Raw genomic sequence first — 27734 nt, 5'->3', positions numbered from 1 at the left:
ATCTTGAAAACTGTAAAGACCTGATTTTCCTAAAGGTTGTTTTCTCCACAAGAAGGGAGGGGCCATGCAATCACTTCTGTCTGCTCGTTTGTTCGTTCACAGTCTAACATCCACAGTTTTCAAGGTATCACGGTTAAATTTTCTATGAGCTATCAATAACAGCTCGAGCAGATTTAATTTGGGTGTAAATCTGGTCAAGGCCAACATAAAACTTTATATTACCCATAATGTTTTATGGATCATCTTCAAACTTCACAACAAGACCTCGGGAGGCGATTTTGCAAACATCCCACACTGCATGAACAGACAATAAAATGTCAAGTTTTTACAGTTTATAGAAGGATTTTAGCCAATTCTGCTTCAATCAAATAGGTAATAATAATAAAATAAAGTTTCATGGTTCACATGAATTAGGAAACAGCTTTAGTTTCTATTGGATCATCTCGACACTTTAAATCAATACATCAGCCATTGATCGGCATAAACGCTTTCTTTGATCGGATTATTTTGTTAATCCTTGTAGTGTCCTCGGGATTCCCATACACTTGTTTGCCATACACCTGGGGTCATTTTTGACCCGAGGACACACAAGGGTATACACCATTATAAGACACAAAAAGATTAACGTGCTACACTAGATTTCCATTTTACCGATGCTGACATCGGCCCTCGCCATTCACGCTCTCTTAGTGCTCTTGTGTCGTTTCTGTAAACCGGACGGTCTTGTAATGTTATTGCATATTCACGATCAATCAGCCGAATCGCTCATTGTTGTAACTTGTCTATGGGAAAATGCGCACATGCAGTATTTTGTGTTAGTGCGTGACACTCCCTGCAAACATGTGCAGCTCTCCTTTTTTTGTTTAAAATATTTGTTGCTGTTTATTCCTCCTGTTAATCTTTAACAGTATCTGGTTAAATTATTCATTCAGCTTTACAGTCTGGTCTGTAGCTGTTTTATCAATTTTTCCGCTTTATTCTTTTAAAGCTGTTCTGAGGAAGAAGGTTAAATATTCATAACTGATCTCGTCTCGATTTGCTGTTGCGTAGACTAAGCTGTAGACTAAGGCCAGGTTTTTGTAGCTACAGTATCCGGACGACCCATAAACGTGTCACATGCAGACAAACGCAAAGTTCCTGTTTCAAAAAGAGGTCGGCTAAAAAGACACTCGCTGATGTGCAGAACCTGCAGAATCGCTCATCCAGGAAGCTAACACACACGTTATGAATTAAATATTCCCAAATATCTTTGTGAGATACGTGTTTGAGTTTTACATCAGACAGACAAAATTTTATAAAACAATTGTTCGGCCAGCCTTTGGTTTTTTTTTTTAAAAACACTGCTTCAAGATCTTGTTGTTGAGGGTTGAGGTTAGCTAGAGTTAGGTCAGTTTAAGATGACTGAAGGTGAAATGAGGTGAATCTTGGATGTTAAGAGGCTTGGCAAAGCATTAAATAGAATTTCTAGTACAGATAACGGTCACATGAGAAACTTTTAGCAAAAATGAGAAAACTCCTCATCCGAACGACCTCAAATATGGTAGTGAGCTCACCCTCGTCCCCAGAGAGAAACCTGCCTAGTTTAAAGTGGATCAGATGAACGGTCATCGAGTTAGACAAAAAGGGACAAATGGCAGTTTCCTCCATTATCAGTAAGGGAAAGTTTCTATATGTTAAATAAAAATGTTTTACAGGCTACTTTCTACTTTTATCTGAGTAAATGTTGTGTTTTACATCCTTCCTTTCACTCCTTTGTGTCCTTCCCTCATTCCCTCTGTCCTCTATCCTTTTCTGTCCTTTCTGTCTTCGTTGTCCAATAAATCCAAGTCACTTAGATTTATTATCCTGCAGAGCATGTTCATGCTGCAGTCACCCTACCAAGGACACACACACACACACACACACACACACACACACACACACACACACACACACACACACACTATCATTCTCTGCTTCAGTGATTATAAAATGACCTGCAGCTCAGTTTCATCTTCACAGATCAGTTCTGTCCTTCAGATCGCTCGTCCGTCTGTGTGCGCCTCTTCTGTCTTTGAGAGGACCGGCTGTAGTTTAAAATATTCTCAGCGAGGACATTTTGTCCAAGCTGTTGTTTGTGAACGTTTGTGTGCATGAGAAGTGGATCATTTCAAGGTTCAGTTTGGTGATGAATATTATGAATTCCCTTTCTCTAATTCTTTCTGTAGAATTGAAAGGGTTAAGAAGAGGGTACCGGGATCCTTGAGGGCATTCTCCGAGTGCCTAAAGACTTACCAAAGGTCAGTGAAAATGTGCCAAGGGTCCTTGAAGGTGTTCCAGGGTACCATTGGGATCTTTCAAAGAATGACTTCTAGCTTCCACAGATCATTGAGGAGGATGCTGCGGATGTTATACGAGACATTTCAGTGTTTTAATTTTAGAAGGACATTGAGTTGAAGGCAGAAGACCTGGAAAGGTCAGTGAAAATGTTGCAGGAGTTCTTGATGGTTTTCTAAGGGTGCTGTTGATTTGAGACTCCATAAGTCCTAGAAATTCTCCCAGGGTTCAACCAAAGGCCTCCAATGGTGCTGCTGTGGTTTTTGGTGGTCCTGGGAGCATTTGCAAGGTTGGTTGAGATTATACTAGAACCTAAGAAAGATTTTTCTGGAACATTTAGGTTTTCCAAGGGTCCTGCAAAATGCAATTATTTGCTAATCATTTAAACTCTGTATATCTGATAAATAAACAACATATCAAATGCTGGAAAAGACCCTGGAATAATAAACAAACTGCATAATTAAGCTTGTTTGGAAACAGGGAGGTCAGCTGTTTATTTGACCATTCTCCAGTTACTGCAGTATTGATCTGCTCTGTAGTCAAGCAGTCTGATTGATCTGATCAGAAGTGATTGTTCCTGCTCTGCTTCATGTCTCCATGGGAACGTTTTTTTTGGTGAGGTGTCAGGGTCGGAAGTCAACGTTGGATACAGATTTTGTGTGCGGGTGTGTTTCCCTGCCAAATGTGACATCATCATCCCTCTCACCACGTGGACCTGAGATTAACAGGAGTGGCCTGTAATCTTTTAATCCTGTTGACAGAGCTTGCTCCTCCTCCTCTCCTCTCCTCTCCTCTCCTCTCCTCTCCTCTCCTCTCCTCTCCTCTCCTCTCCTCTCCTCTCCTCTCCTCTCCTCTCCTCTCCTCTCCTGGATTCAGGAGACAGACACTATCTCTACTTTTAAGATTAGACTTCAAACTTTCCTTTTTGCTAAAGCATATAGTTAGGGCTGGACCAGGTGACCCTGAGTCCTCCCTTAGTTATGCTGCTATAGGTGTAGACTGCTGGAGGATTCCCATGATGCACTGGGTGTTTCTTCTTCAGTCTCTGTGTGTTTATACATTTATACACCTCTCTGTATTTAATCATATCTGTTATTATGAATAATCTCTGGCTCTCTTCCACAATGTGTCCTTTGTCTCACCCCCACGGCAGATGACCGCCCCTCCCTCGTTCTGCCGGAGGTTTCTTCCTGTTAAAAGGGAGTTCTTCCTTCCTACTGTCACTAAGTGCTTGCTCATAGGGTGTCATATGATTGTTGATGATTTCTCCGTGCTATTGTAGAGTCTTTACAACTAAGCTTGATTAAGCTTTATAAACAAAACTGTATTGAATAGAATAGTTAAAATGTTCATGTTCACTTTTGAAGTGGTTGCAGATGGAGGGACTTTTAGGATGATCTTCTTTGAAGTCCTGAAACGTGCAAGTCAGAGTTTCCTGAAAGAAGTAGTAATCCTGAACATCCTGAACATTTCTTCAGGATGTTCCAAAGGCTCAACGTGGTCTTGATGGTCCAGTACAGAAATTACTTCCATCAGTGATGAGGACTTTTTATAATTTTTTTTATGAAACTCATATAAACCTCGATTTAGACACAGAATTGTTTGGTATTTGATTTCTACAATATTTTTCTTATTTTTTTACGGCCTTCAGCTGTTCGTTGAGTCATGTTATGGATCTTTCTCTCTGCTCAGTTAATGTGGGCGAGTCTAATTTCAGCCGAGCTGAGGTTAGAATTTGGCAGCTAGTGTTTGTGTGATGTCACTGAGGCTCCTGGCAAGTAGACAGGAACCTGTTATCTCACTGTGTGTGTAGTTTTATGCAATCAAAGTGACTGATGAGTCAATTAGCTGGAGGTTTGTATGTTTGATATCAGCTATAGAGAATTTTGAGCTAATTAATGATACTTGGACCAGGTACTACAAGGATAAAATCTATATTCCTATTTTAATGAACTGTTTCCATGTGAGCATGTATATTATATACTTTCACTAAGTCATGTGCAATTATTTAATAATAATCTATATCTTTCCCTCTTTTTGTATTAACTAGTTTAACCTCCAAACAAAATCTATAATAATAAGAAATGTCACAGTTGTGAAAGAGACCCAAAACCTTTTTACCAGACGTGTTCAGGATGTTTCTATTGACAAACCAAACGTCGGCACTGATGTTTCACTGAAATGTTTCATGTATGTCAGAAATAAAAATATTTGATCAGTTGGTGTTTGCAGTTTGGAAAATCAGTTGAATTTAGGCTTATCTCTATTTGATTTTAGCCTGCTATAGTCACTCCCACTTCTCGTGTTACTGAGCCTTATTTAAGTAGCAAACATAATATCTGCACTCACACAATAATTGACCTTTTATCGGTGAGTTGGCAGATTGAATAACAGTTCATAAACCTGTAATGAGGCCGATTTGGATGATACTTAAGCTGCTTTCACACAGTTGCCCTTTCTCATACATGGCAGATAAGAGGAGATGGTCCACATCACTAATGGAAATGTTACAGTGAGCTGCTTGAGCAGACCAAGCTGAAGACGAGGCTGCCTCCTGGGCGCCTCCTGGGTGAGGTTTTCCGGGCATATCCCACCGAGAGGAGGCCCCCAGGCAGACCCAGGACACACCGGAGCGATTATATCTCTCGGCTGGCCTGGGAAACCCTGGACAAGCTGGATGGATGGAAGTTTAAATGTTTGTCTAAAAGGTCAACATAGCAGCAGACAACCACAGATTAAGAGTGTTGGAGTGTTTTTTCTCAGGTGTGTTAGTGAACAGTAGAGACACATAGACCTGCACAATTCATTCAGATACGAATTGGAAGTTATCAGGGCAATGACGAATCTCCTGCTCTGTCATTAGCCCTGTTATCAGTCTGTCAGTCCCTCAGCACGTCAGTGCTTAGCCCACTGACTTACCTCGGATTAACCAGCTTAGCTAGCTAACTGTAGCGCTGCAGCTTAGCGAGGTAACTGCAGCTGTGGCTCTATTTGTTTCTGACTTACTTTCAACTCTGAACTGACCACGTGTGGGACACGTTAGGTGACGCTACCACAGCACAGGGTGATATTATGCCCTTTTTCACGTTGGACCTTTTAACTGTCAGTCCTGTGGTTACTCATGTAATCATCCTGAAATCTTGGTAATTGATTGAACTGCAAACAACTGCACAAAAGCTAATATGTATTTTTTTAACACAACATGTGACTTTCATGCAACGAGCAATAAGCATTTATACAAATTTTACACATTTCTTTGATGTTTTCCCAACGACATAACATAATGTCTGCCTCTAACATTTTGGTAATGTGTTTCCATGTGTAGCTACAGTTTTGTGCATGTGTGTGTCTGCTGTGGGTTATCATCAGTTTGGCTAAATGTCAAGGTAAAATAAGATTCTAGAATTATATTCTAGATACAGAGAGGTCAAAGGCAAGATTGTACAATCTAATCAGTAGTCAAAAGCTGGACTCTTGAATCTTGTTATTAGCCAAAGATTAGATGACAGAATCTCATCAGTGGTAGAAGGCTGGACTGAAGAATCTCGTCAGTAGGACTCTTGAATCTTGTCAGATTGGTTAGTTTATGCACTGCTGGCGACTTCCACCATCTCTGATGCTATCAGTCTGAAAAATCGATTCTCACTGACCGGCGGTTCATTGTCAGCTAACTAAATGACCTGACAGACAAACTCGGCCCAGCTTACTTTGATCGGGATTTATCTGCGGCAGCTCTAACTCAATTTGAAAATCAGAATCTCCATAGAAGATGATTTAAAATCGAACTGTTGTTTTAGAATAACTTTACTTTCGCTAGCTGGATCTACTAAACCGACCGAGCTGCTCAATGCTGATAATTGTTCAAATAATACATTTAATTTTCTTCTAATGGTATTTTCTCAAAAAGCTTTTTCGCTTTGATCTGACTGCACATCTCCTGCAAACTGTATTCAGTCTTCCTTCAAAATAATTTTTTTTAATGCGTAATCTGAGTTTTGGCCAATAGAGTACAAACAATCTGTAAAAATGTTTTGGAGCCGTCAAACGCCTGGAACTTTAAAATTGAAATGAAGCATCTTATTATCACATTGCTTAATGCAAAGTTAAGTTGGTGTGTTTCAGTGCAGCTGACTGTGATGAGGCTATAGTACTCTGTAATCCCATTAACACTGAGTTACTGATGAGCTAACAGCATTACACCACTTAGCTCTGACCGTGTGTGTGTGTGTGTGTGTGTGTGTGTGTGTGGGGGGGGAATTTTTAGCGAGCTGCTGGCATAGCCGACCCTCCCCCTTCCTCCATCCTCTCTCTCTCTCTGCAGTCATGACTCACTAGCAGCTTGTGTGTTTTCATGCTAAGCTAACCTTGGCTAACACAACAGAACAGTGTTTGACTATGAGCGGCAGCAGGCCTTCGCTAACCCACGTTGATTCACTCGGGCTTGCGTCATTCATCAGGTTGGCGTCATTCAACCTGTCGTGCGTCTCATACGTCATCAGCGGTGATGTGAGCTGCATGTGAAGCAGCCTCACTCTGAGAGCTGGTGGTGTGCACCTGTTTGTGTGTCATTGTGAGGACCAGTGGAGGTTTTAGATATTATGAGGACATTTGTGAAAAATGTGGACGGTTTTGGATAATGAAGATATTTGTCAGCACAGTGGACAGTTTTAGAAAGTGAGGGCATCTTTGGAAAAGGCCTTACATCAAAGGCCTTGTTGGATAGTGATAGATATTTTTTAATAGTGGGGATCAAGTTTAAGCTATTGTGAGCATTTTTTTTCCAATTATTGTGAGGACATTGGTGAAAATTGGACAAATCTTGTAGACATGTAGATTTAGATACTGCGAGGACATTTGTCAACATTGTGAACAGCTTTTAAAAGTACAGACATTTTTAGGGAATGATGGATACTGTGACTTTGTTTTCCGGAGGACATTTGTGTGGACATCTGTGGATATACAGTTTTAAATATGTAAGCTCAACATTTAGTTGAGCTGTTTGAGGGTTCAAACCTATTTTTAGGCTATAGATTAGAATACTAGCTATGCATGGTGTAAGCCAGGGTCCTCACAGTGATAGAATAACACATACAGTGGGGCAAAAAAGTATTTAGTCAGCCACCGATTGTGCAAGTTCCCCCACCTAAAATGATGACAGAGGTCAGTAATTTGCACCAGAGGTACACTTCAACTGTGAGAGACAGAATGTGAAAACAAAATCCATGAATCCACATGGTAGGATTTGTAAAGAATTTATTCGTAAATCAGGGTGGAAAATAAGTATTTGGTCAATAACAAAAATACAACTCAATACTTTGTAACATAACCTTTGTTGGCAATAACAGAGGTCAAACGTTTACTATAGGTCTTTACCAGGTTTGCACACACAGTAGCTGGTATTTTGGCCCATTCCTCCATGCAGATCTTCTCGAGAGCAGTGATGTTTTGGGGCTGTCGCCGAGCAACACGGACTTTCAACTCCCGCCACAGATTTTCTATGGGGTTGAGGTCTGGAGACTGGCTAGGCCACTCCAGGACTTTCAAATGCTTCTTACGGAGCCACTCCTTTGTTGCCCGGGCGGTGTGTTTTGGATCATTGTCATGTTGGAAGACCCAGCCTCGTTTCATCTTCAAAGTTCTCACTGATGGAAGGAGGTTTTGGCTCAAAATCTCACGATACATGGCCCCATTCATTCTGTCCTTAACACGGATCAGTCGTCCTGTCCCCTTGGCAGAAAAACAGCCCCATAGCATGATGTTTCCACCCCCATGCTTCACAGTAGGTATGGTGTTCTTGGGATGCAACTCAGTATTCTTCTTCCTCCAAACACGACGAGTTGAGTTTATACCAAGAAGTTCTACTTTGGTTTCATCTGACCACATGACATTCTCCCAATCCTCTGCTGTATCATCCATGTGCTCTCTGGCAAACTTCAGACGGGCCTGGACATGCACTGGCTTCAGCAGCGGAACACGTCTGGCACTGCGGGATTTGATTCCCTGCCGTTGTAGTGTGTTACTGATGGTGACCTTTGTTACTTTGGTCCCAGCTCTCTGCAGGTCATTCACCAGGTCCCCCCGTGTGGTTCTGGGATCTTTGCTCACCGTTCTCATGATCATTTTGACCCCACGGGATGAGATCTTGCGTGGAGCCCCAGATCGAGGGAGATTATCAGTGGTCTTGTATGTCTTCCATTTTCTGATGATTGCTCCCACCGTTGATTTTTTCACACCAAGCTGCTTGCCTATTGTAGATTCACTCTTCCCAGTCTGGTGCAGGTCTACAATACTTTTCCTGGTGTCCTTCGAAAGCTCTTTGGTCTTGGCCATGGCGGAGTTTGGAGTCTGACTGTTTGAGGCTGTGGACAGGTGTCTTTTATACAGATGATGAGTTCAAACAGGTGCCATTCATACAGGTAACGAGTGGGGGACAGAAAAGCTTCTCACAGAAGACGTTACAGGTCTGTGAGAGCCAGAGATTTTCCTTGTTTGAGGTGACCAAATACTTATTTTCCACCCTGATTTACGAATAAATTCTTTACAAATCCTACCATGTGGATTCATGGATTTTTTTTTTCACATTCTGTCTCTCACAGTTGAAGTGTACCTCTGGTGCAAATTACTGACCTCTGTCATCATTTTAAGTGGGGGAACTTGCACAATCGGTGGCTGACTAAATACTTTTTTGCCCCACTGTATGTGTGTGTACGAAGCATACGGGCATTATTCTCTGAATGGACACAATGATTACAGCTTTTTAACGATCTAGAGCATTATTATTATTATTATTATTATTTAAAGATGACCTCAACTCAAATATTTGTTGTTTTAATGAGCAGGTATTCAATCAGGCTAAATCCACAATTGCATTTTTATGATTTTTCTTTTATAATGAAGGTTTTAATGTTGAAATATAATGACCTGAGGTGTGTTTATTCAGGCAGGGTTTTCTCATGTTTGTCTCACAGCTGTACAGGCAGGTTACATTTTAAGTGACATAACCTGGAATGATGTAACTGTAGCAGCTGAGCACGGTGCAGTCAGCCCAGGTTAATTCCTCACTACCTCACATTACCTGCTCCTGTTCTGGCTTATAGCAAGCTCTACCGTGAAAACCGAATCAGTGGCCGTGCTTTGCTTTAAAAGATGGCTGGTCTGGTTAAAAGACTTGCACAACCTGGACAGAACAGTTGATCAAGGTCGTACAGTTAGGTGGCACTTCAGATCTCTTCATAGAGAGACGGCAAACTGAAAGAGTTTACTATGAACTTGAATGTTCAATATTTACTAATATTTTTTGTTTTATGAAGACGATTGAAGGATTGATGGGTGGAGAATCTGAAATCAATATGTTTTTGTGCAAAACAGCTAGACAACGCGACTTGTTTATTTAACTTAAACAACAAAACTGTTAAAATCCAAGATTAAGGATTAAGATTTAATCTTCATGAAATTTAAAGAAGTCCAGTCATTTTCTTTCAAGCTCCTTAGACAACCATGACCCGGATGACTGAGAACCTTCACACACGTCTTTTTTTGTTTTTTCTTTTCCAGAATTCTAAAATTAAAGTCAGAATTCTGGGGAAAAAAAAAAAGACATGTCCACCTTTCCATTTCCAATGAGGATCAATGAGCTGAGGAAAATCTCGTGGACAGTCAGTGGTGCTGACAGTTTAAATGTCATTAAGTCAAATATTTGCAAAGGTTTGAGGGACAACATAAAACCTCATTATGTCTTGAAAAGAACCAGAGGCCAAAAACTGAAGGGTAGCATTAAGTTTTGGTCCCGTTGCTCTTGCACGACCTCTTTCTAGTTGGAAGTTTTGTGTTTTCTTTATTTTATTAAACAAATTAAGAACAACATTCAATCTGCTCTGATAAGGCTTCCCTCTAACGTTCCTGTAAATGAACACAACCCAGTGTTTTCTCCACACACTCTGTTCTCAGTCGCTGCTCTTCTTATCAGAAACTACTGCAGGCACATCAAGCCCAAACTTTGTTTTCATCTTAAATAATGGTCCAATTAGCAGTAAACAGACTACTGAAAGATGTAGTAAATCACATTAGGCTTATTCATTCAACGACTTTCACCAAGTGATTTCTCTGAAGGGAAAACTGCTATAAATAAATAATCAATAACCATAGCTTTCCCTCACTGCTCTTTACTGTGCATCTTTATTATTTCACTCTGCAAGTAAAGTCAAAGGAAGATCAATATTGAAATCTCCCACACTTCCATGCACGTTGATTACATCAGATGCAACATAACAGGTGTAGCTGGGGTGAAAGTGGGTTGCAAAGAAGCTTGCAGCTGTGCCTGATCTAGCTAAATCAGCTCAAGGTGCACGTGCTACTCGAGCTACCTTTGCACAGTACTAAAACCTCCACATAAAACTGATCTTGTGACTCACAGGGAGTTTATTTTACCCTCCTCTTTGTTTAAAACTTTAACCACATGTATATTGAACACTGTTATGACAGGAAAAACATCTGAATAATGTTTAATGTTGTGGGTTCAATTTCATGTGAAAAATAATGGAAAAACTTAATGTTGTGGCTGCCATCAGAGTGCTGCTGTGGGAGAAAGCATCTACACTGGTTGTAAACATAATAAAGTACCACTGAGCTGTTCCCTTAACATTGCAGTTATGATATGATGATAGTGGCCACCCCTCTTTCTCCTTGTGTAAGAGCTGAGAGCGTAATGGCAGCCGCTGTTATGTAACTGCTGGCACACAGCACCCCCCTCTCTGCCCCCTGCTCTCTCTCTCACCCCTCCAGTGTCATGCCAGTTTGATTCCATTCATACCAGTTCCTGGTGGCAGTGTGACCCAGTTACCCCTTGCTGTTTGTGTATGTATATATATTTGTGTGTGTGTGTGTGTGTGTGTGTGTGTGTGGATCCACCATCACGCCAATTAAAATACCAAAGTCGGAGCGAGAGAGTGAAGAGGAAGCATAATTGTTCATTCATGTCTCTCGCTGCAGTTCAGAGTGAAGGAGAGGAAACTCATTCATTCACTGTTTCTTTAGATCCATCAATAATTCATCACTGCCAAAGCATTAAAATGTGATTCTAACATGTACGGTTCATGTTACACTTCATTCAGTCACATTAAAACATCATACAGGAGCCGATTTCTGCTCAAAAGAAAACAAATGAAAGATTTAGTCGTTAAAATGTTTGAGAAGCAAAATAATTTTGTTTGATTTTATGATTATAGACATGCAGCTGAGCCTAACATGCAGAAATGAAGATTTATTGATTGATTCAAAATAACTTTAAAGAAGATTATTGCCTTTTTTGTTAAAACATTAACATTTGGAGAATCTCAAGTAGAAACAAATTATTTATGACTGAATAGTCATAGTCTTTATTTTAGGTCAGAAACTTGTGAAATAATCAAACAAGATAGTTTATCTATCTCAACAGCTCTAAACACAAGTTACTCTAATTCGCTTTAGTTTTTTTATATCTCAGTTAAATAAAATCCAGTGCGACAAAATCAAAAGGTTAAATATGTTTAAAATTCCATAAAAGAAAGTCCAATTAAGCAGAAAGCAATAATTTAATAAAGCAGCTCCAGAAATAAAAATAAAAATATAGAAGGGAAAAGGTGATTATGACAAAACCGAACGGCTCTATGGAACAAAATGGCTCAATAAGGCAAACATCACAAAAGTCTTTGAGTTATTAAAAAAAATCATCCACTGTGCAGATGTAACGCAGGCTGAAACTGTGTGTGAGGCTGTAAACATGCTTCCACTGTGAGGGTTTCAAGAAGACTCGTACTGACCCATTCAGGTGGCTGTTAGAAGAACTGCAGGTTTTTGCTGAAATTTCATGAACAGGAAAACTGAAACTATATAATAAGCAGCGCATCTACATGCTGTGAGAAAACTCTTGATTTTGAAGAAGATTTTCTTGTGCAACAGTAACAGAACGGTTAGAGTTTTCAGATGTCTGAACGTCCCTGAACACGTCATCACCGATGACTCTGTCTCCCACAGGTGTGTTTCTGATCCCCTACCTGCTGATTGTGTTCGTTGGAGGAATCCCCATCTTCTTCCTAGAGATCTCTCTCGGTCAGTTCATGAAAGCAGGAAGCATCAACGTCTGGAACATCGCGCCGCTGTTTAAAGGTGCAGTACGCCACAAAGTGGGACTTTACATTTACCAAAACAAAACACTTTAGTAGGACTTTAACTACTTTTACTTTTTTTTTTAAGTGAAATTTTATAATTCCACCTCTGCAGCGTAGCCTTTGGAATATTTGGCCCATTAATCTGATCATGGGAAGTTTTCTTGCTGTGTATCAATGTGTGTGTGTGTTTTTTTTTTATTTTTTTATTACCATTATAAGATTTGATCAGATTATAAATTCCACTGCTAATCACTGCATTGTCATGCTTTTCAGTGAATAATAATGAGATATGCAGCTGCAGAAGCCTTAAAATCCAAACGAAGGAGATGAGTTGGACCTAAATTTACAGAAATGTTTGAAAACCAGAATGTCTGTCATAGATCAAAGGACAGAGCATAAATACAGTCATGGTTCGATTGTTCACAATCACAAGCATCTCATAAGTTTTCCTTCCCTGTTTTTAATTTCTGAAGATTTCGTTATTCCTAAAATCCCCCACTGGGGAAAAAAAAGTCCTGGGTGTGCCGCTGCAGACTCAGTTGGCTTCAAGTGCAAACCTGTCGTCAGGCTTTACAAACAGACCAAAGATATTTAAGAATTTTACATTCAAAGACTGAATAAAGGCACCGTGTCGTCAGATTTAGGTCAGTAGAAATGTTGTTGGCCGATCCTTATGAGCGGGTGAGTCTGACACGTCAGTCTGTGAGCGCACATTCAGCTTTCTGTGGAGGTTTATCTGCAGGTGGTAATCTGAGATCTGCTGTACGTGACTCCACACCCGTCTGGAAAACTGCACACACACACACACACACACACACACACACAGACTGTGCATTTGTGAATGTGCTCGTTTCCTTTAACTAAACTTGACCTTCAACTTATCCTTAACCATAAACATCTCTTTACCATAAAATTTTATCATTTATCATGATGTCCTCATAATGTGACTATTTAACTATATTTATGGCCCCACAACACGAGTATTACACACACACACACACACACACACAGTAATAATGCACGTCTTGTACCACTTAATAACGCTTGCACACTGCATTTTTCAGAGGGCTGATCTTTACAGGGGACCACATGACTCTTCGGCTCTATCAGTAGCTAACTTTACTACACCGGCCTCCCTTTGACCTTTAGTGCAGTATTGACAGAGCTCCGCCTTCACATTCATTCAGTCTGATACAGTTACAGGGAGCAACACCAACAGTCAACACCAACAGCTCATTCATCTGTTCTGAGAGTCTCAGCAGGAATGGAGCTAAATATGGAGCAGCAGGAGGAGCATGAGGATGCATGTAGCAGAGCAAAGAACGAGCCAATCACAGGCAGATTTAGTTTTATATATTAGAAAATACAAGGATGGACCTTAAATAAAATAAAATAAATACATTCAAATAGTAGCAGACAGATGTCCAAACATGCATGGAAACACATGAAAAGTCAATATTTGATATAAACACGTTTATTCTGCAGCTCTGCCTGAAGCCCTTTTCTTCTAATTTCTTTATGTAGTCTTTATGAAGCGCCTTGAGGCGACTTATGTTGTGATTTGGCGCTATATAAATAAAATTGAATTGGATTAAATGAAAAGATGAGCAGCGTCTGATCTGCCTAAAGGTTGAGTACTTCAGCCTTTTATGTCTTTGTGAGTTCAAGAAGATTTGGAAACATTTCTCTCTACTTTCAAACCTGTCATTTTTTACATTAGCATTTGTTTTTCAATGTCCTCTATAATTTTCTGTAGATTAAATTTCTTTACTGTTAACCCAGGGGCGAGGGAACTCCAGGCCTCAAGTTCTGATGTCCTGCAGGGTTTAGATGTGTCCTTGATCCAACACAGCTGATTTAAATGGCTAAATGACCTCCTCAACATGTCTTGAAGTTCTCCAGAAGCCTGTAATGAACTAATCATTTGAATGAGGTGTGTTGACCCAGGGTGTTAGACCTGCAGGACACCAGCCCTTGAGGCCTGGAGTTCCCCACCTCTGGGTTAAGAGGCTATCATGGGATTAATTTTTGTATTTTTCCTCATATTTTCCTAAAAAACTGACTAATATCATGCTGTAAATTCGATTTCCCAAAATCATTCAGCACAGTTTGGCAGTAATTTTAGCAAAAATGGCAAAAACGTTGCTGTTGTTTGTATGTAGTCACTGAAAAATCCCGTGTGATCAGATTTTGTCCTCACACAGAAACTGTGGGTTTTTCAGGTTAGACCGTTACATGTGTGTTGGATGTGGTTCAGTTTATTGTTGGTCGTCAGAAAGAAAACACGTGGTGCTGGGATGTGGGCCACCTTCAGCTTGTGTTCAGTTTAATAGATAGAGTTCATTTAATTCACAGTGCAGTCTGGATTTTACTGACACGCATAAACTCAGAAATGTTTGTACAAACAGAAGCTCGAGTCTCTATGAAATAATTATTTATTGTGCAATGAAAGTCATCAAATGTACAAGAATAGAAACAAAAATGTTCTGTTGTGTGCTTCAGTCTTTGTATACTTTATGTATAGCAGCAGTCGGATGGTTTATACAGGCTGAAGACCAACAGTGTTTAACAGTGTGTCAGAATAGTCACACAAAAACTACAAAGTATAAAAGATAAGAGAATTTAATAAGCCAGGCCTGCGTCAGATTGGCGACTTGTCCGGTAGCCTGCCCCTCAGTCTGTGGTAGCTGGGCTAGCCTCCCACACGACCCTGATGAGGATAAGCAAAAGAGGATGGATGGATAGTTCAACATCATAACACGTTTCAGTGAAGTGCATGCATGCAGTTGCAGGCTAGCTCTCAGTGCCCTGCAGTGTCAGAGAAGATTAGGAAAATATCTTTGTTGCATTTACAGAAGAAACAACCAAAACAGTTTTGTGAGGATCTGTTGCAAAATGACACATTTTCTTTGATTAACCAGGAGAAAGTATGAGTGAGCATCTTTATGCATCATACACCAGCAAGAAAAAAAGAAGCTGTAAATGGTGACTAGACTTTAATGACCCCAGTCAGCACAAATAGAAACAAAGAGCTTTAATGAGCTTATGCTTTCATCTCTTTCTGTTAATAAACGTGTTGTTTTCCACCTGCTAAACTCTCCCTGTGCTCTCGTCCTCTGCAGGTCTGGGTTATGCCTCCATGGTGATTGTGTTTTTCTGTAACACCTACTACATCATGGTGCTGGCCTGGGGCTTCTACTACCTGATCAAGTCCTTCACCGCCACGCTCCCGTGGTCCTCCTGCAACAACGAGTGGAACACGCCCAGCTGCATCGAGATCTTCCATCACCAAGACTGCAAAAACGCCAGCTTTGCCAACATTACCATCGGCAGCAGCAACATGACCTGCGCCGACCTGGCCGACGCGCGATCGCCCATCATCGAGTTCTGGGAGTGAGTTTTAAATCTGAATGTTTCCAACTATTTCCTATTACTGAGGTTTGTTTTATATAAAATTCACAGAAGTATTTGTGACGTGTTATAATGGCTGAATGCAGCTGAGAGCCACAGACTAAGCAGGGAGGTAAGAATTAGAGATGGACTAACACATTGTTGGTGTGAATGTGATGACAGAGAAAATAACAGCAGACGTGTCCTGTAGTTATAGGTGAGAATGAGACGCTCACAGATGTGATGTGCAGCTTGTGAAGCTTGCAGCTCCTTTAATGGCCACTGGAGCTATTTTCAGCTCTTCGATCATGATGAAGGCTCACATGTGCTCCTGTTCGTGGTGAGGCTGTGTCGTCCTGGCACCTTATTAACACAGCAGAGCAGCTAATGAGGTGAAGAGATGTTTGTCAGATGACTGAGCTCGTTAGATTTTCAGTTTCGAGTCAGTCAGCAGCGCGCCGGCTCTGAGGAACGAGGTGGCGATGATGTTAAAAGACTGTGAATGTTGTAGGAAGCGCTGCTGCTCTCAGCCAAATATAGAGTGCAGTGTGTGTGTGTGTGTGTGTGAGAAAATAGGCCCCCTTTAGTCTTTTTTTTAACATCTGCACAGTGTTTTCCGCCAGCTGTCTTTTGCTCCCGTGGAAAGCACAGATCTGCTCTGTGACTCTGACGCTGGGCTCTTTGTGATCTTCTCTGCGCAGAAACAAAGTGTTGAACATCTCGTCTGGTCTGGACGAACCGGGGAAGATGAACTGGGAGCTCATTTTGTGTCTGATGGCTGTCTGGGTTCTGGTTTACTTCTGCGTCTGGAAGGGAGTCAAATCCACCGGGAAGGTAAAACGTTGTTTTTTTAAATGGAGTCCCAACCTGTGTCTAGCACTTTGTCACCTTCCCTGTTATATAACATATTAATATTATTATTATTAACTGAGGATCAGATCAGAACATCTGCATGTGAATGAGTCTGTGTCCAGATTATTATAACGAACCAAAACCAATTAAAAATCATAACTAGATGTGAAAAAACCCCACATCCAGCCTGAAGAGGCTTTGGTGCATCTTCGATGTCTCACATCGATTGTTGTCTTGTCTACAATACTTTTATATACCACCTAAAGAGACTAACACTAAACATGTTTGCTCAGCACAAAAGTGAACTGAAATGAGCAAACCCACTCTGGAAACTAACACAACTGACAATGAATCAAAGTCAAGACGTCAGAATAAAATCACAATAACAAATTTAAAAAACCCACAAAACTTAAACAACTCCGGTCGGTGTCCCAGGAAAAGTTTACACAGTTAAGAATAAACAGAAAAGTCCCACGAAGGACACACAAACTGAAACGTGTCGAACAAGTAAACGTTAAAAATGTGTTCCAGTTTAACCTTCGAGTGACCGAGTCAGCTTGTTGTGACATTTTTAATCATCAGAACGTTTCCTGCCGCCAAGCTGGTAAGTTGGACGATGAAATGAAACGGCTATGATAAACATAAAGTAGAAAGTGCTGCAGGAAGAAAGGGAACATGTTTAATGTCCTTTATGAACCCTTGCAGTCATTTTAGTCGCTATGGTGATTTGTTTGCTTCACGATCAGGAAATAGACTCGATCTTGAGTGCTTGAAGAGAAAGTAGCTGGACTCCTCTTTGGCTCGTGATGTTTGACTAACAGCTGATGGAGACTCCCAGTATTTATCCCTGTCACCGGGGAAAAGTGCTCAGACTCGCTGTAGATGGCTCATGGTTTGTTTAATAAGCCGCCATCTTTGCTCATCACTTGTCCTTCACAGTGGACATAGATGCCCCTCTTTACTCCTCAAACCATCTTCCCAGTTTTAAATTAAAACAATTTAGCATCTTCAAAAGAGTGTCCTCTCTCCTTAAAGGTCAGATTGAGTCATTCTCATAGATTATTTTTTTTAAAATTTGCAATAAAACTGAAGATACGGAGATCTTGTCTGAATTTAAAAAGCCACTGTTTGAATAATTCTTTACAAAAAGAAGTCGAACAGAGAAGACTTAGTGCTTCCTGTTGTCATCCATGTCCCCTAACTAAGACAATATGTGTGAAACTTTGTTCCCTGAAACTAACTGACCATCCTGAGTTAAAATGTCATTACCACATCACACTGTGACGAAGGTGGAAAAAATACGGGACTGTTCCTTTAAAACTACAACCTTCAAACGACGTGTGTGTGTCATCGGATTGTGATGACGAGACTGTACACGGTGCCGTCAGATGGCAGGCTAAGAGTTGCTATGACTACCCTAGAGGTAGTGGTGGTGGGGAGGAGAGTGTGGGGGTGTGTGAGGTGGCGGCATGTGATTGGTTGTCTGGTAGGAGGGCAGCTGACTGCAGTGGGACGTGACTGAGAGCCACTCGGAGAGCGAATGCCCCCCTTTCCTGTACTGTAGGAAAACTCCACTCGGGGACAAACGGGGACATAAAAAATCTGTCCTGGAATTCGACCCAGATCAGCAGCGCAGGAGCACCAAGCTCTCTGCATCACTGATAACCATACAGATGATTTAGCTATGAAATCACACAAACTTCATTTAAAAATTTTAAATGGTTCAAAAAAACCATTCTCACTAAAGTTCAACACACAGAACTCTGTAGTTATTCAGATAGTCAAAATGATCTAAACAATTAAAGATTTCATTTTCTTGTTTTATTTTCGCTTGGAAAAAAACAGAGTGTACTTTATGTAAACAAGGTCTGGTGGCCCTAAAATGTATAATGTAGGCTAGATTTTGTGTTAATGTGTTGGTCTTAAGTAAAACTAAGGTGTAACACTGAATTGATTGACAATTTATACTTTATATTTTAAAAAACACTCAAATGAAGTGGGGACATTTTTGACCCCTGAGGACCACAGGTGCAAGGAAATCGGGAGCACATTATGAGGGTTAAACAGCACCTTTAAAAAGAGAGTAAGGTGGGGCCTTTGCCTTTAAGGTCTGGACAAAAATAAAGACGAGACAGGAACAGAAAGAGAGAAGGACAAAGAAACTGTGCTGGAGTTGGTGAAGCCCCCAACCACGTAGAAAGTTTTCTACATGAGGGAAAACTACTAAACGTGCATAAACACCTAACAGTAACACAGCTCACTGTTACCAGTTAGAGGCCCAGAGGATCTTATTAGCCACGGCTGCGGGGGAACACCCTTCAGAGTGGCCACGCCCCTAATCCAATTATCCAGGTTAAGTTATTACAAATAAATGAACCTTTGAAAGAGTAGGCTGTAAACATGTTTATTTTTACTGTAAGGTTAGATATTTCAGCACTGCTGGAGTCTGCCTCAAGTGGCCATGAGAGGAACTGCATTTTTGGTGGCTTTGATTTTCTTTTGACCCTGGATCTGGTTGTTTGGTCAGCAGTAGGATGATGTGTCGTCTCTTTTGGTCGAGTGTACCAAATGATGAAGATGCCAGAAAGGAGGAAATCCAATATTAGGGCAAAGAGAAGAAAGAGTAGCTAGTTTGCTAGTGTCTCCTGAGGGAAATGTTACCCAGCCTTCTGGTTTGCACTGAGTTTCATGACTGTGGTTTCCTAAAGATTACAGAGGACCTGTTATTCTATGACTGTGCACAATGTTTTGAACATGGGCAGAAATCCTTCTGAAAGACCTCTGGTGTATAAAAGTGCACTTCTCATAAAATAAAACTAAATGTAACATTGAGGCAAACAGCTGCCAAACAGAAGCAGCCTGACATCAGAGCCTCTGACGCTGGAAGCAGACAAACACAAATGAGCACAGAGGAGTGAGTCACGCCTGTTCGTGTGCCGACTTGGCAGGAATAATATTAAATGAGAATAGATGAGAATAAATATTTGAAAGCCTGAGTGCATGACTGCCATTTATCCCAAAACACCACCGCTGATGCACAGACAGAACTTTATGATACATACTCATAAAGTTTAGAAACAGAGCAGCCCTTTGAATGGCTGTTATCATTCCTGCATCACCAGCAGGCTGTCTCTTTCATAAACAAGGAGGCTAATGAGTTTTAATGACTTTAATTCATGGTGGACCTGATGGTAAACTAAACGGGAATAATGGGAATGAGAAATGAGTGTTTCTACTTTGAAAGATGAACAAATGTCTCTCCAGATAAGCAGGAAAGGTGACATAGATTCAGTGACTTTTACCCAGGTGGCATCTCAGCAATGACAACGTATTCCCAAGCACCAGCTTCAAGGTCATGATAGTGACGACTTCAAGTAGATTTTATATGCACTTGAGTACATAACCTCTTCAGATTCTCACCATTATCTGGACTGCTCTCCATTTATCATTAATTGGAAAGGATGATAGGACACTTTTGAAGTACAAGCACAGGTACACAAAGTGTCTTCTCTCCATGGGACGGCAGATAAGAGGTATTCAAGGAGCTGATAACTTAGAGTACATAACAAATTCAATTCAATTCAATTTTATTTATATAGCGCCAAATCACAACATAAGTCGCCTCAAGGCGCTTCATAGATACAGAGAAACACCCAACAATCATATGACCCCCTATGAGCAGCACTTTGGCGACAGTGGGAAGGAAAAACTCCCTTTTAACAGGAAGAAACCTCCAGCAGAACCAGGCTCAGGGAGGGGCGGGGCCATCTGCTGCGACCGGTTGGGGTGAGAGAAGGAAGACAGGATAAAGACATGCTGTGGAAGAGAGACAGAGGTTAATAACAGATATGATTCAATGCAGAGAGGTCTGTTAACACATAGTGAGTGAGAAAGGTGACTGGAAAGGAAAAACTCAATGCATCATGGGAATCCCCCGGCAGCCTACGTCTATTGCAGCATAACTAAGGGAGGATTCAGGGTCACCTGGTCCAGCCCTAACTATATGCTTTAGCAAAAAGGAAAGTTTGAAGCCTAATCTTGAAAGTAGAGATAGTGTCTGTCTCCCGAATCCAAACTGGAAGCTGGTTCCACAGAAGAGGGGCCTGAAAACTGAAGGCTCTCCCTCCCATTCTACTTTTAAATACTCTAGGAACAACAAGTAGGCCTGCAGAGCGAGAGCGAAGTGCTCTAATAGGGTGATATGGTACTACAAGGTCATTAAGATAAGATGGGGCCTGATTATTTAAGACCTTGTATGTGAGGAGCAGGATTTTGAATTCCAGATTTAACAGGAAGCCAATGAAGGGAATCTGCTCTCTCTTTCTAGTCCCTGTCAGGACTCTTGCTGCAGCATTTTGGATTAACTGAAGGCTTTTCAGGGAGTTTTTTGGACATCCTGATAATAATGAATTACAGTCGTCCAGCCTGGAAGTAATAAATGCATGAACTAGTTTTTCAGCGTCACTCTGAGACAGGATATTTCTAATTTTAGAGATGTTGCGCAAATGGAAGAAAGCAGTCTTACATATTTGTTTAATATGTGCGTTGAAGGACATGTCCTGATCAAAAATGACTCCAAGGTTCCTCACAGTGTTACTGGAGGCCAAGGTAATGCCATCCAGAGTAAGAATCTGGTTAGATACCATATTTCTAGGCTTTTCAGGGCCGAGTACAATAACCTCAGTTTTATCTGAATTAAGAAGCAGAAAGTTAGCGGCCATCCAGGTCTTTATGTCTTTAAGACATTCCTGCAGTTTAACTAATTGGTGTGTGTTATCTGGCTTCATGGACAGACAGAGCTGGGTGTCATCTGCATAGCAGTGAAAATGTATGCTATGTCTTCTAATGATACTGCCTAAGGGAAGCATGTATAATGTAAACAGAATTGGTCCTAGCAAACCATCCAAAATTTATTTTGAGCACCAAGGATCTGATTTTTAATGCACATAAGTTAAAGGAAGAACTTAAAGTCTTACAGAAGATATGCAAATGCTGTTTTTTGTTAATCTCTTACAGTAAAATTGTGAATCTCTTGATGTCTGATGTTAACAGGACAAATAACAGAAAAACCATCAGGATACAGGTTTTGTTTAACTGGAACCCACAAATAGAACTTTTTCACCTTAAAAGGTTTTTAATATTTTCTTTGTATGTTTTAAAATAAAACTTCATGGTGTTAAAAAGTCTGAGATCAACACTGAAAACTCTGCTGTTTTCTATTTGTTTCGCTTTAATCCCAAAATATTTACTTCCTGCTGAAAACGCCAGCTGACCGTTAAGTCTTTGACAGATCTGGAAGAATTTCAGGATATCCCGCTGTTTGCTCCACCCCCTTTTTCCTTTAATGTCAGCAGTATTAGAGCTGCACGAACAGTACCAGCTCTAATCATGTTGTCCTTGCACGATCTGACAACAAAATAAAACTACTTCTGCAAGCGCAGGAAACCGCAGGCGATATTCTACAGCTGATTCATTTGGACTGTGTTGTGATTTAGAGGTAAAGTGTGTCTGATGTGCTAAAAACAGGAAGCTGGCATCTGATATGATCCATCTCCACCTCCTGGCTTCTCCGCTGTGTTTGTGCTGTTGGAGCCTTTTGAAGCATTTTTAATGGAATCATCTCTTGGCTGGCTGTGCAGCAAAAACATCTGTGCTTGCCGTTCAAATGCAGAATCCAGAACCAATGGGTGGTGTCACAGTGGCTATGCCCCCCCCCTTATACACAGTATCTGGCTCCAAGGAGCTTCTTGTGATGTCAGGAGTTTTTTAGAGTTCAGGTGTGCAGGAAAGCCCAAACGAGCCAGCAAGCTTTGGTTTTTACGCAGTTCTCCGAAGCTTTTAGTTGTGTTACAGCTCTGCTTTGGATCCAGGGTTTGAGAACTTTGTGCACCACCCTTTTACTAACTTTCAGTCCAACAACAAAAGTTCCTCTTTTCTCTGAATAACAGTCAGACTTGTGACACTTTCTCTTAGTTCTGCTTTAAACGCAGGGCACGGGTGTTATCTGAGCGCTGCTTCAGTGGAAGGGCTCAGACTTATTTCATTGATTACCTGGAAACAGAGATCAGGACTTCTTTTGTTTCTGGATATTTTCATTTATTTCCGTGTTTACATAAAAATGTGACAGACCTTTTATGTGCTCGCAGACTTTTTGACCCAGAGAACAAAGGGAAGTGAATCATGCTCCTTGAAAACTAACCAGCTGCTGTTAGGTGGTGTTAAAAGCATGATTAATGGGAAGAACATCTAACAGTGTAGGAGTGTTTCTGAAAAGCTGGAACACAGTGTTGCTGTCGAGTTAAAGGTCGTCATAACAAGCAAACACACATCAGTTTTGTTATTACTCCATTTTGAAAAGGAAATCTCACTAAGCTGCTGCAAAACTAGAGCACGTAAACCGCATTAACCTCTGACACACATCTGTAAACACACACTCGCACACCCTCGACACACACGTTCCCAGGATCAGATAAATGGCTTTTTCTTCTCTTTTTTTTTCTTGTTTTCACTGCTTCAGTTTAGGGTGTTGCCAAAATGACCCAATCAAAAACAGCTTCACTTATCAGACTGAGCATGTGCAGTAGAAACCTCTGTGCTCACCTGAATAGAGACGAATCCAGCAGCTTGTTTCTGTGTTGCATTCATGAACCCCGTGTCCTCATATTATCTGGGTCAGCTGTGTCTTCACAGCAGTTTGATGAAGTGAATGTAGAAGATGTTCAGTGAAAGGGCTTTTAAGTCTGCAGGCTGGACTCTGCAGGAACTTCCTGTTGGTTTTTATTTAATTATAGATAGAAATGTTCTGCCGTGATCCGGGTCAGGTTGCAGAGATACCCAGACCTCCTCCAACTCTTTAGGGTGGGGTTCCCAAACTAGCAGCGGCTCTACTTTGAGCACCTCATGAATGAAAGATCATCCACACAGGATGAGAGTAGTAGTGACGTAGCAACCGTAGACCATGTGATGTGAGTAAAAATCTGAGGAAAGAAGAGCAGGCGGGTCCAAAGTTAACGTTTTCTCTATGTTGAGGTAGGCAGCTGCCAGCGAGACATGGTGATAGTGCTGATTCAGTTATGATGGGGGGTAAATACACTAAAGAGCTGCCTGCAGAACTAGAGCCTGGGATGTCTGCTAGCAAGGAGATACATGAAGAAGTAAGAGCGCTGATGCTTTCCAGAGGAAGCTGTTTTCACGCTTGTACTCTGAGTCTTATTGTTTGGTCACGCTGCAACCAGGCTGTGACAGTTCATTTCTTACACGGTGAAGAGAGGAAAGTTTGTTTTGGTCCCTTAAATGTGAAAAACACTCAAAACCAAATCCTAACATGTTAGTTTTGGGACACAGGTTCACACGGTGTGACCTAAACGTCGAGCTCCATTCATGGGGTAGTTTACACACATACGGTATCTCTTATGTAAGAGTCTGTGTGTGTTTGTGTTTTTAGTCTCATGGCAAGTCAAGCCGCGTTCGCAGGGCTCTCAGTACCACCAGAAACATTATCTGCTGTTTGTCTTCAGCAGGAGGCTGAAAGCTGAGCATCAGGTCAGAGCAGGGCGAGACAGCCTGAGACACACAGAGAGAAAAGAGAGAGAGACAGACAGCCAATCCAGTCACAAAGGCAAGATGTCTGCTCTTAAAGGAAACATTCGTTTGAATTAATTTTAAAAACCCACATTTAATTGGGCGTAATGTTCGACTTTTTCATTGTAGATATTAATCTTGTTTACAGTAAAGTAAACAGGCAGAGCAGACAGTAGAAGTGTGACCTCGGAGTATTTGATAGTGAGAAATGCCCACAGTCACCTTCGGCCCCAGAAAATAAGATCGCAGTGGGATTAAAGCTGAAGTGGAGTCTTGGATATGTGGAGCCACAAACAGACCCCTGGGTGATGGCGCGGTGGCTACATGCATGTTTTGTCTTTGTTACTATGAACATGTTTCTGTTACACCCTTGTCCTTACATCCAGAGATTTCTCTCTTTAGTGTCACGTGACTGTCGGATGAACAGGCTTCTTTAAAAGACCCAAAGTGAGACGACTCGTTAGCAAACCGGCCTACAGATCCTGGCATTAATCATGCTGCATATACAGAGATCTGTTGATTTATCAGTGCGATCAAATTTATATCAGTTTACATAAAAGTATCAGGATTAAAAGAACTCCCCGTGATGAACGAATGCAATGAAAATGAGAATAATATGCCAGAAATGGCTGAATAAGCAGAAGATCAAAAGGTCATGTGCGAGCTTTAAAAATATGAATCGCTTTGAGAAACGTTTCAAACAGACGACTGAAATGTTTTTTCTTATTCCTTAACACACTGAACCGAACGACCTGAGCTTCACACTGTGAGTGTGCGTCAACCTGAGAAGGTGCTCCGCTGTGATTGCACTGACACTCGACCCTAACTGGGACCCGGCGCTCTCCGTGGTGCTGAAATGCCACATTCCTCCGTGTGTGTGTTCTGTCTCAGCAGGTCTCAGATCAGGTTCATTTTGCTTTCCTCTCATTTGTTTTCGTTACCTGATTCTCATGGATTTTTTTTTTAATGGCAGAAACCCCCTGGAGATTTTTAGGTCAGGAAACAAAACCCCTTCTTCTTCATTCCCCCTATGTAACACAAATTCACTTACCTGATTTTGATTAGGTAAATGAATTTGTGTTACTCCAATTCTGCAAACATAAAACCGTCAAACGCACGAAAGTTCACTGTGCATTTATCTGCAGGTGAACAATGAGACAGTCTAACCTGCTTGTTTCACAGGCAGGTGATTAAAAACAGACAAAGAGTTTCTAGTTGAAGCTTTGACAGACTGATGGATTCAGTGAAAGAAGTGTGTGTTTTATGAGAGTATGGTTGTGTTTCAGATTGTGTACTTCACGGCCACCTTTCCCTACGTGGTCCTCATCATCCTGCTGGTCAGAGGGGTGACCCTGCCCGGAGCCTACGATGGCATCATGTACTACATCAAACCCAACTGGTCCAAACTGGAGGAGGCTCAGGTCAGTTCATCATCCTGAAATCTCACTTACAGGCAGACTTTGTCATTGCATGGGGCAGTTTGAATCACTGGGCCTCTCCTTCTGACATTAAAGGGTCTTCATTATAAAATTATGAATTTTAGTTTTTGTCATGTGCGTTCATGGTGAATACACCAGCAGGATTGTCTTTAGGTTGTTTAGGTAGAAGTTTTAAACCTAATGTAGGGAGTAGACAACCGAGATATTTGTGTTAAAACATAAAAGTAACAAAGTGGCGTAAAAAAGAAATACTCAAAGTACAGATACCTGCAGTATTTGTACTTCGTTACTTCGCTCCTCTGTTGGGGTGGGTGAAGCACCTGAAAGTGCACGAGTGGGAGGTTTAAATCCAGTTTTAGGCTGTCGGGCTGGCTGTTGTTTTTTATGGCTTGAGCATCCAAGATGCTGCAGCGTTTGTCATTAAATGTTTGCATCAAACATCAAACCCATGTGACTCCACAGGTGTGGATAGATGCTGGCACTCAGATCTTCTTCTCCTACGCCATCGGCCTTGGTGCTCTGACCGCTTTAGGCAGCTACAACCGCTTTAACAATGACTGCTACAAGTACGACACACACACACACACACACACACACACACACACACACACACACACACACACACACACACACACACACACACACACACACACACTTCACCAACTCCTTCAACCTCAGTCATCATATCTAAACCCTGTGAATCTTTAAATTTACTCCACCTTAAACCTGATCGTGACCTTAAACGCCTTGTTTCCTCTCCTCTTCCTCACAGAGATGCCTTCATCTTGGCGCTCATAAACAGCGGGACAAGTTTCTTCGCTGGCTTTGTGGTGTTTTCTATTCTTGGCTTCATGGCTGCGGAGCAGGGAGTCGACATATCGCAGGTTGCTGAATCAGGTATTTACTCACACCGGACCTGTTCTAATAATTTCCTCCAATGCACTTTTTTATTCTTGGGCTCTATTTTACACGATTCACAGTGTAAATGATTATTTTAATACGCTGCCCTTCAGTAGACCTTCAGTTCATCTGCTGTTTTAGCTCCTCCCTATAAACGCTCTCAAAAAGCTAACATCCATCTGATTGGCAAACCTCCAGAAGCCTACAGAGGGGCAGCACTGAGTACTGGTGTCCATGCTGCGCAGAAAGAAATAAGAGCAGGCTGAAACCTGAGCTTTGAGCTCATGGGGATTACTTTTACATAAGTGCACAGTGCTATTTGAACCATGTTCAATATAAACATAGAACATAGTAACATTATACACGAAACATGAGATAAAAAAATCAGATCATCTAAACAAACGGTGTCGTTGGTGGTGCTCTCCTATTTCGACCCCAAAGCCTCTGAGGCTGGTTTAACAAAAATGCATCATACTGAGCTTTAAATATAGATGGTAACTGGACTGGTTCTTACATAGTGCTTTTCTACTCACTGAGCACTCAAAGCGCTTTATACAACTCCTGCAGTCACCCAATCACACAAGCACTTTATCTAAGGTTTTTTTAGTGCTTCTATCTAACATTCACTCACATTCACACTCCGATGGAGTGCATCAGAGAGCAACATGGGGTTAGTATCTTGCCCAAGGATATTTGGCACGTAGACTGGAGGAGCCGGGGATCAAACCACCAACCTTCCAGTGAGTAGGTGACCAGCTCTACCACCTGAGCTGCTGCCACCCCACTGTGCTTTGGTTTTCCAGCATAACGAGGGTAACTGTTATGCTGGAAGTCAGATTGTTAGTTGTAAAGACGGAGGATGAGCAGCATCTCTGTATCACTTCTCGGGAGGAGAAACGAGACCAAGAGAGTTTCACTGTAACGATGCATTAAAATACAAAAAAAATATCCAAATCTTTACTCTCTGTCTCACACTTTTGGATGTGCTATACATTCATATAGAAGCAGCGCTTGCATCCACTGTGGTGCATGTTCCAGCTTTGATAATCCTTGTTTTAAGAGCCAATCACAATCCAGATTCTAGGAAAAACAGGAAGGGGAAAAAGCGTCA

At 41.3% G+C, this 27734-nt stretch overlaps 1 protein-coding gene across 1 annotated transcript in view; it reads left to right on the top strand.

The window, feature by feature from the left end:
* slc6a8 (solute carrier family 6 member 8) overlaps positions 1 to 27734 on the top strand; it is a 45386-nt gene that overhangs the window by 4916 nt on the left and 12736 nt on the right. The window contains exons 2-7 of the mRNA XM_026154168.2: positions 12328 to 12459; positions 15584 to 15854; positions 16553 to 16685; positions 25571 to 25705; positions 26186 to 26289; positions 26496 to 26620. Coding sequence (XP_026009953.1) covers positions 12328 to 12459; positions 15584 to 15854; positions 16553 to 16685; positions 25571 to 25705; positions 26186 to 26289; positions 26496 to 26620 — 900 coding nt within the window. The remainder of the gene's footprint in view (positions 1 to 12327; positions 12460 to 15583; positions 15855 to 16552; positions 16686 to 25570; positions 25706 to 26185; positions 26290 to 26495; positions 26621 to 27734) is intronic.

The sequence above is a fragment of the Astatotilapia calliptera genome, chromosome 20 (assembly GCF_964374335.1).
Source record: "Astatotilapia calliptera chromosome 20, fAstCal68.1, whole genome shotgun sequence".
NCBI classification, from domain to species: Eukaryota; Metazoa; Chordata; class Actinopteri; order Cichliformes; family Cichlidae; genus Astatotilapia; species Astatotilapia calliptera.
This window is presented reverse-complemented; position numbering and strand designations above follow the sequence as displayed.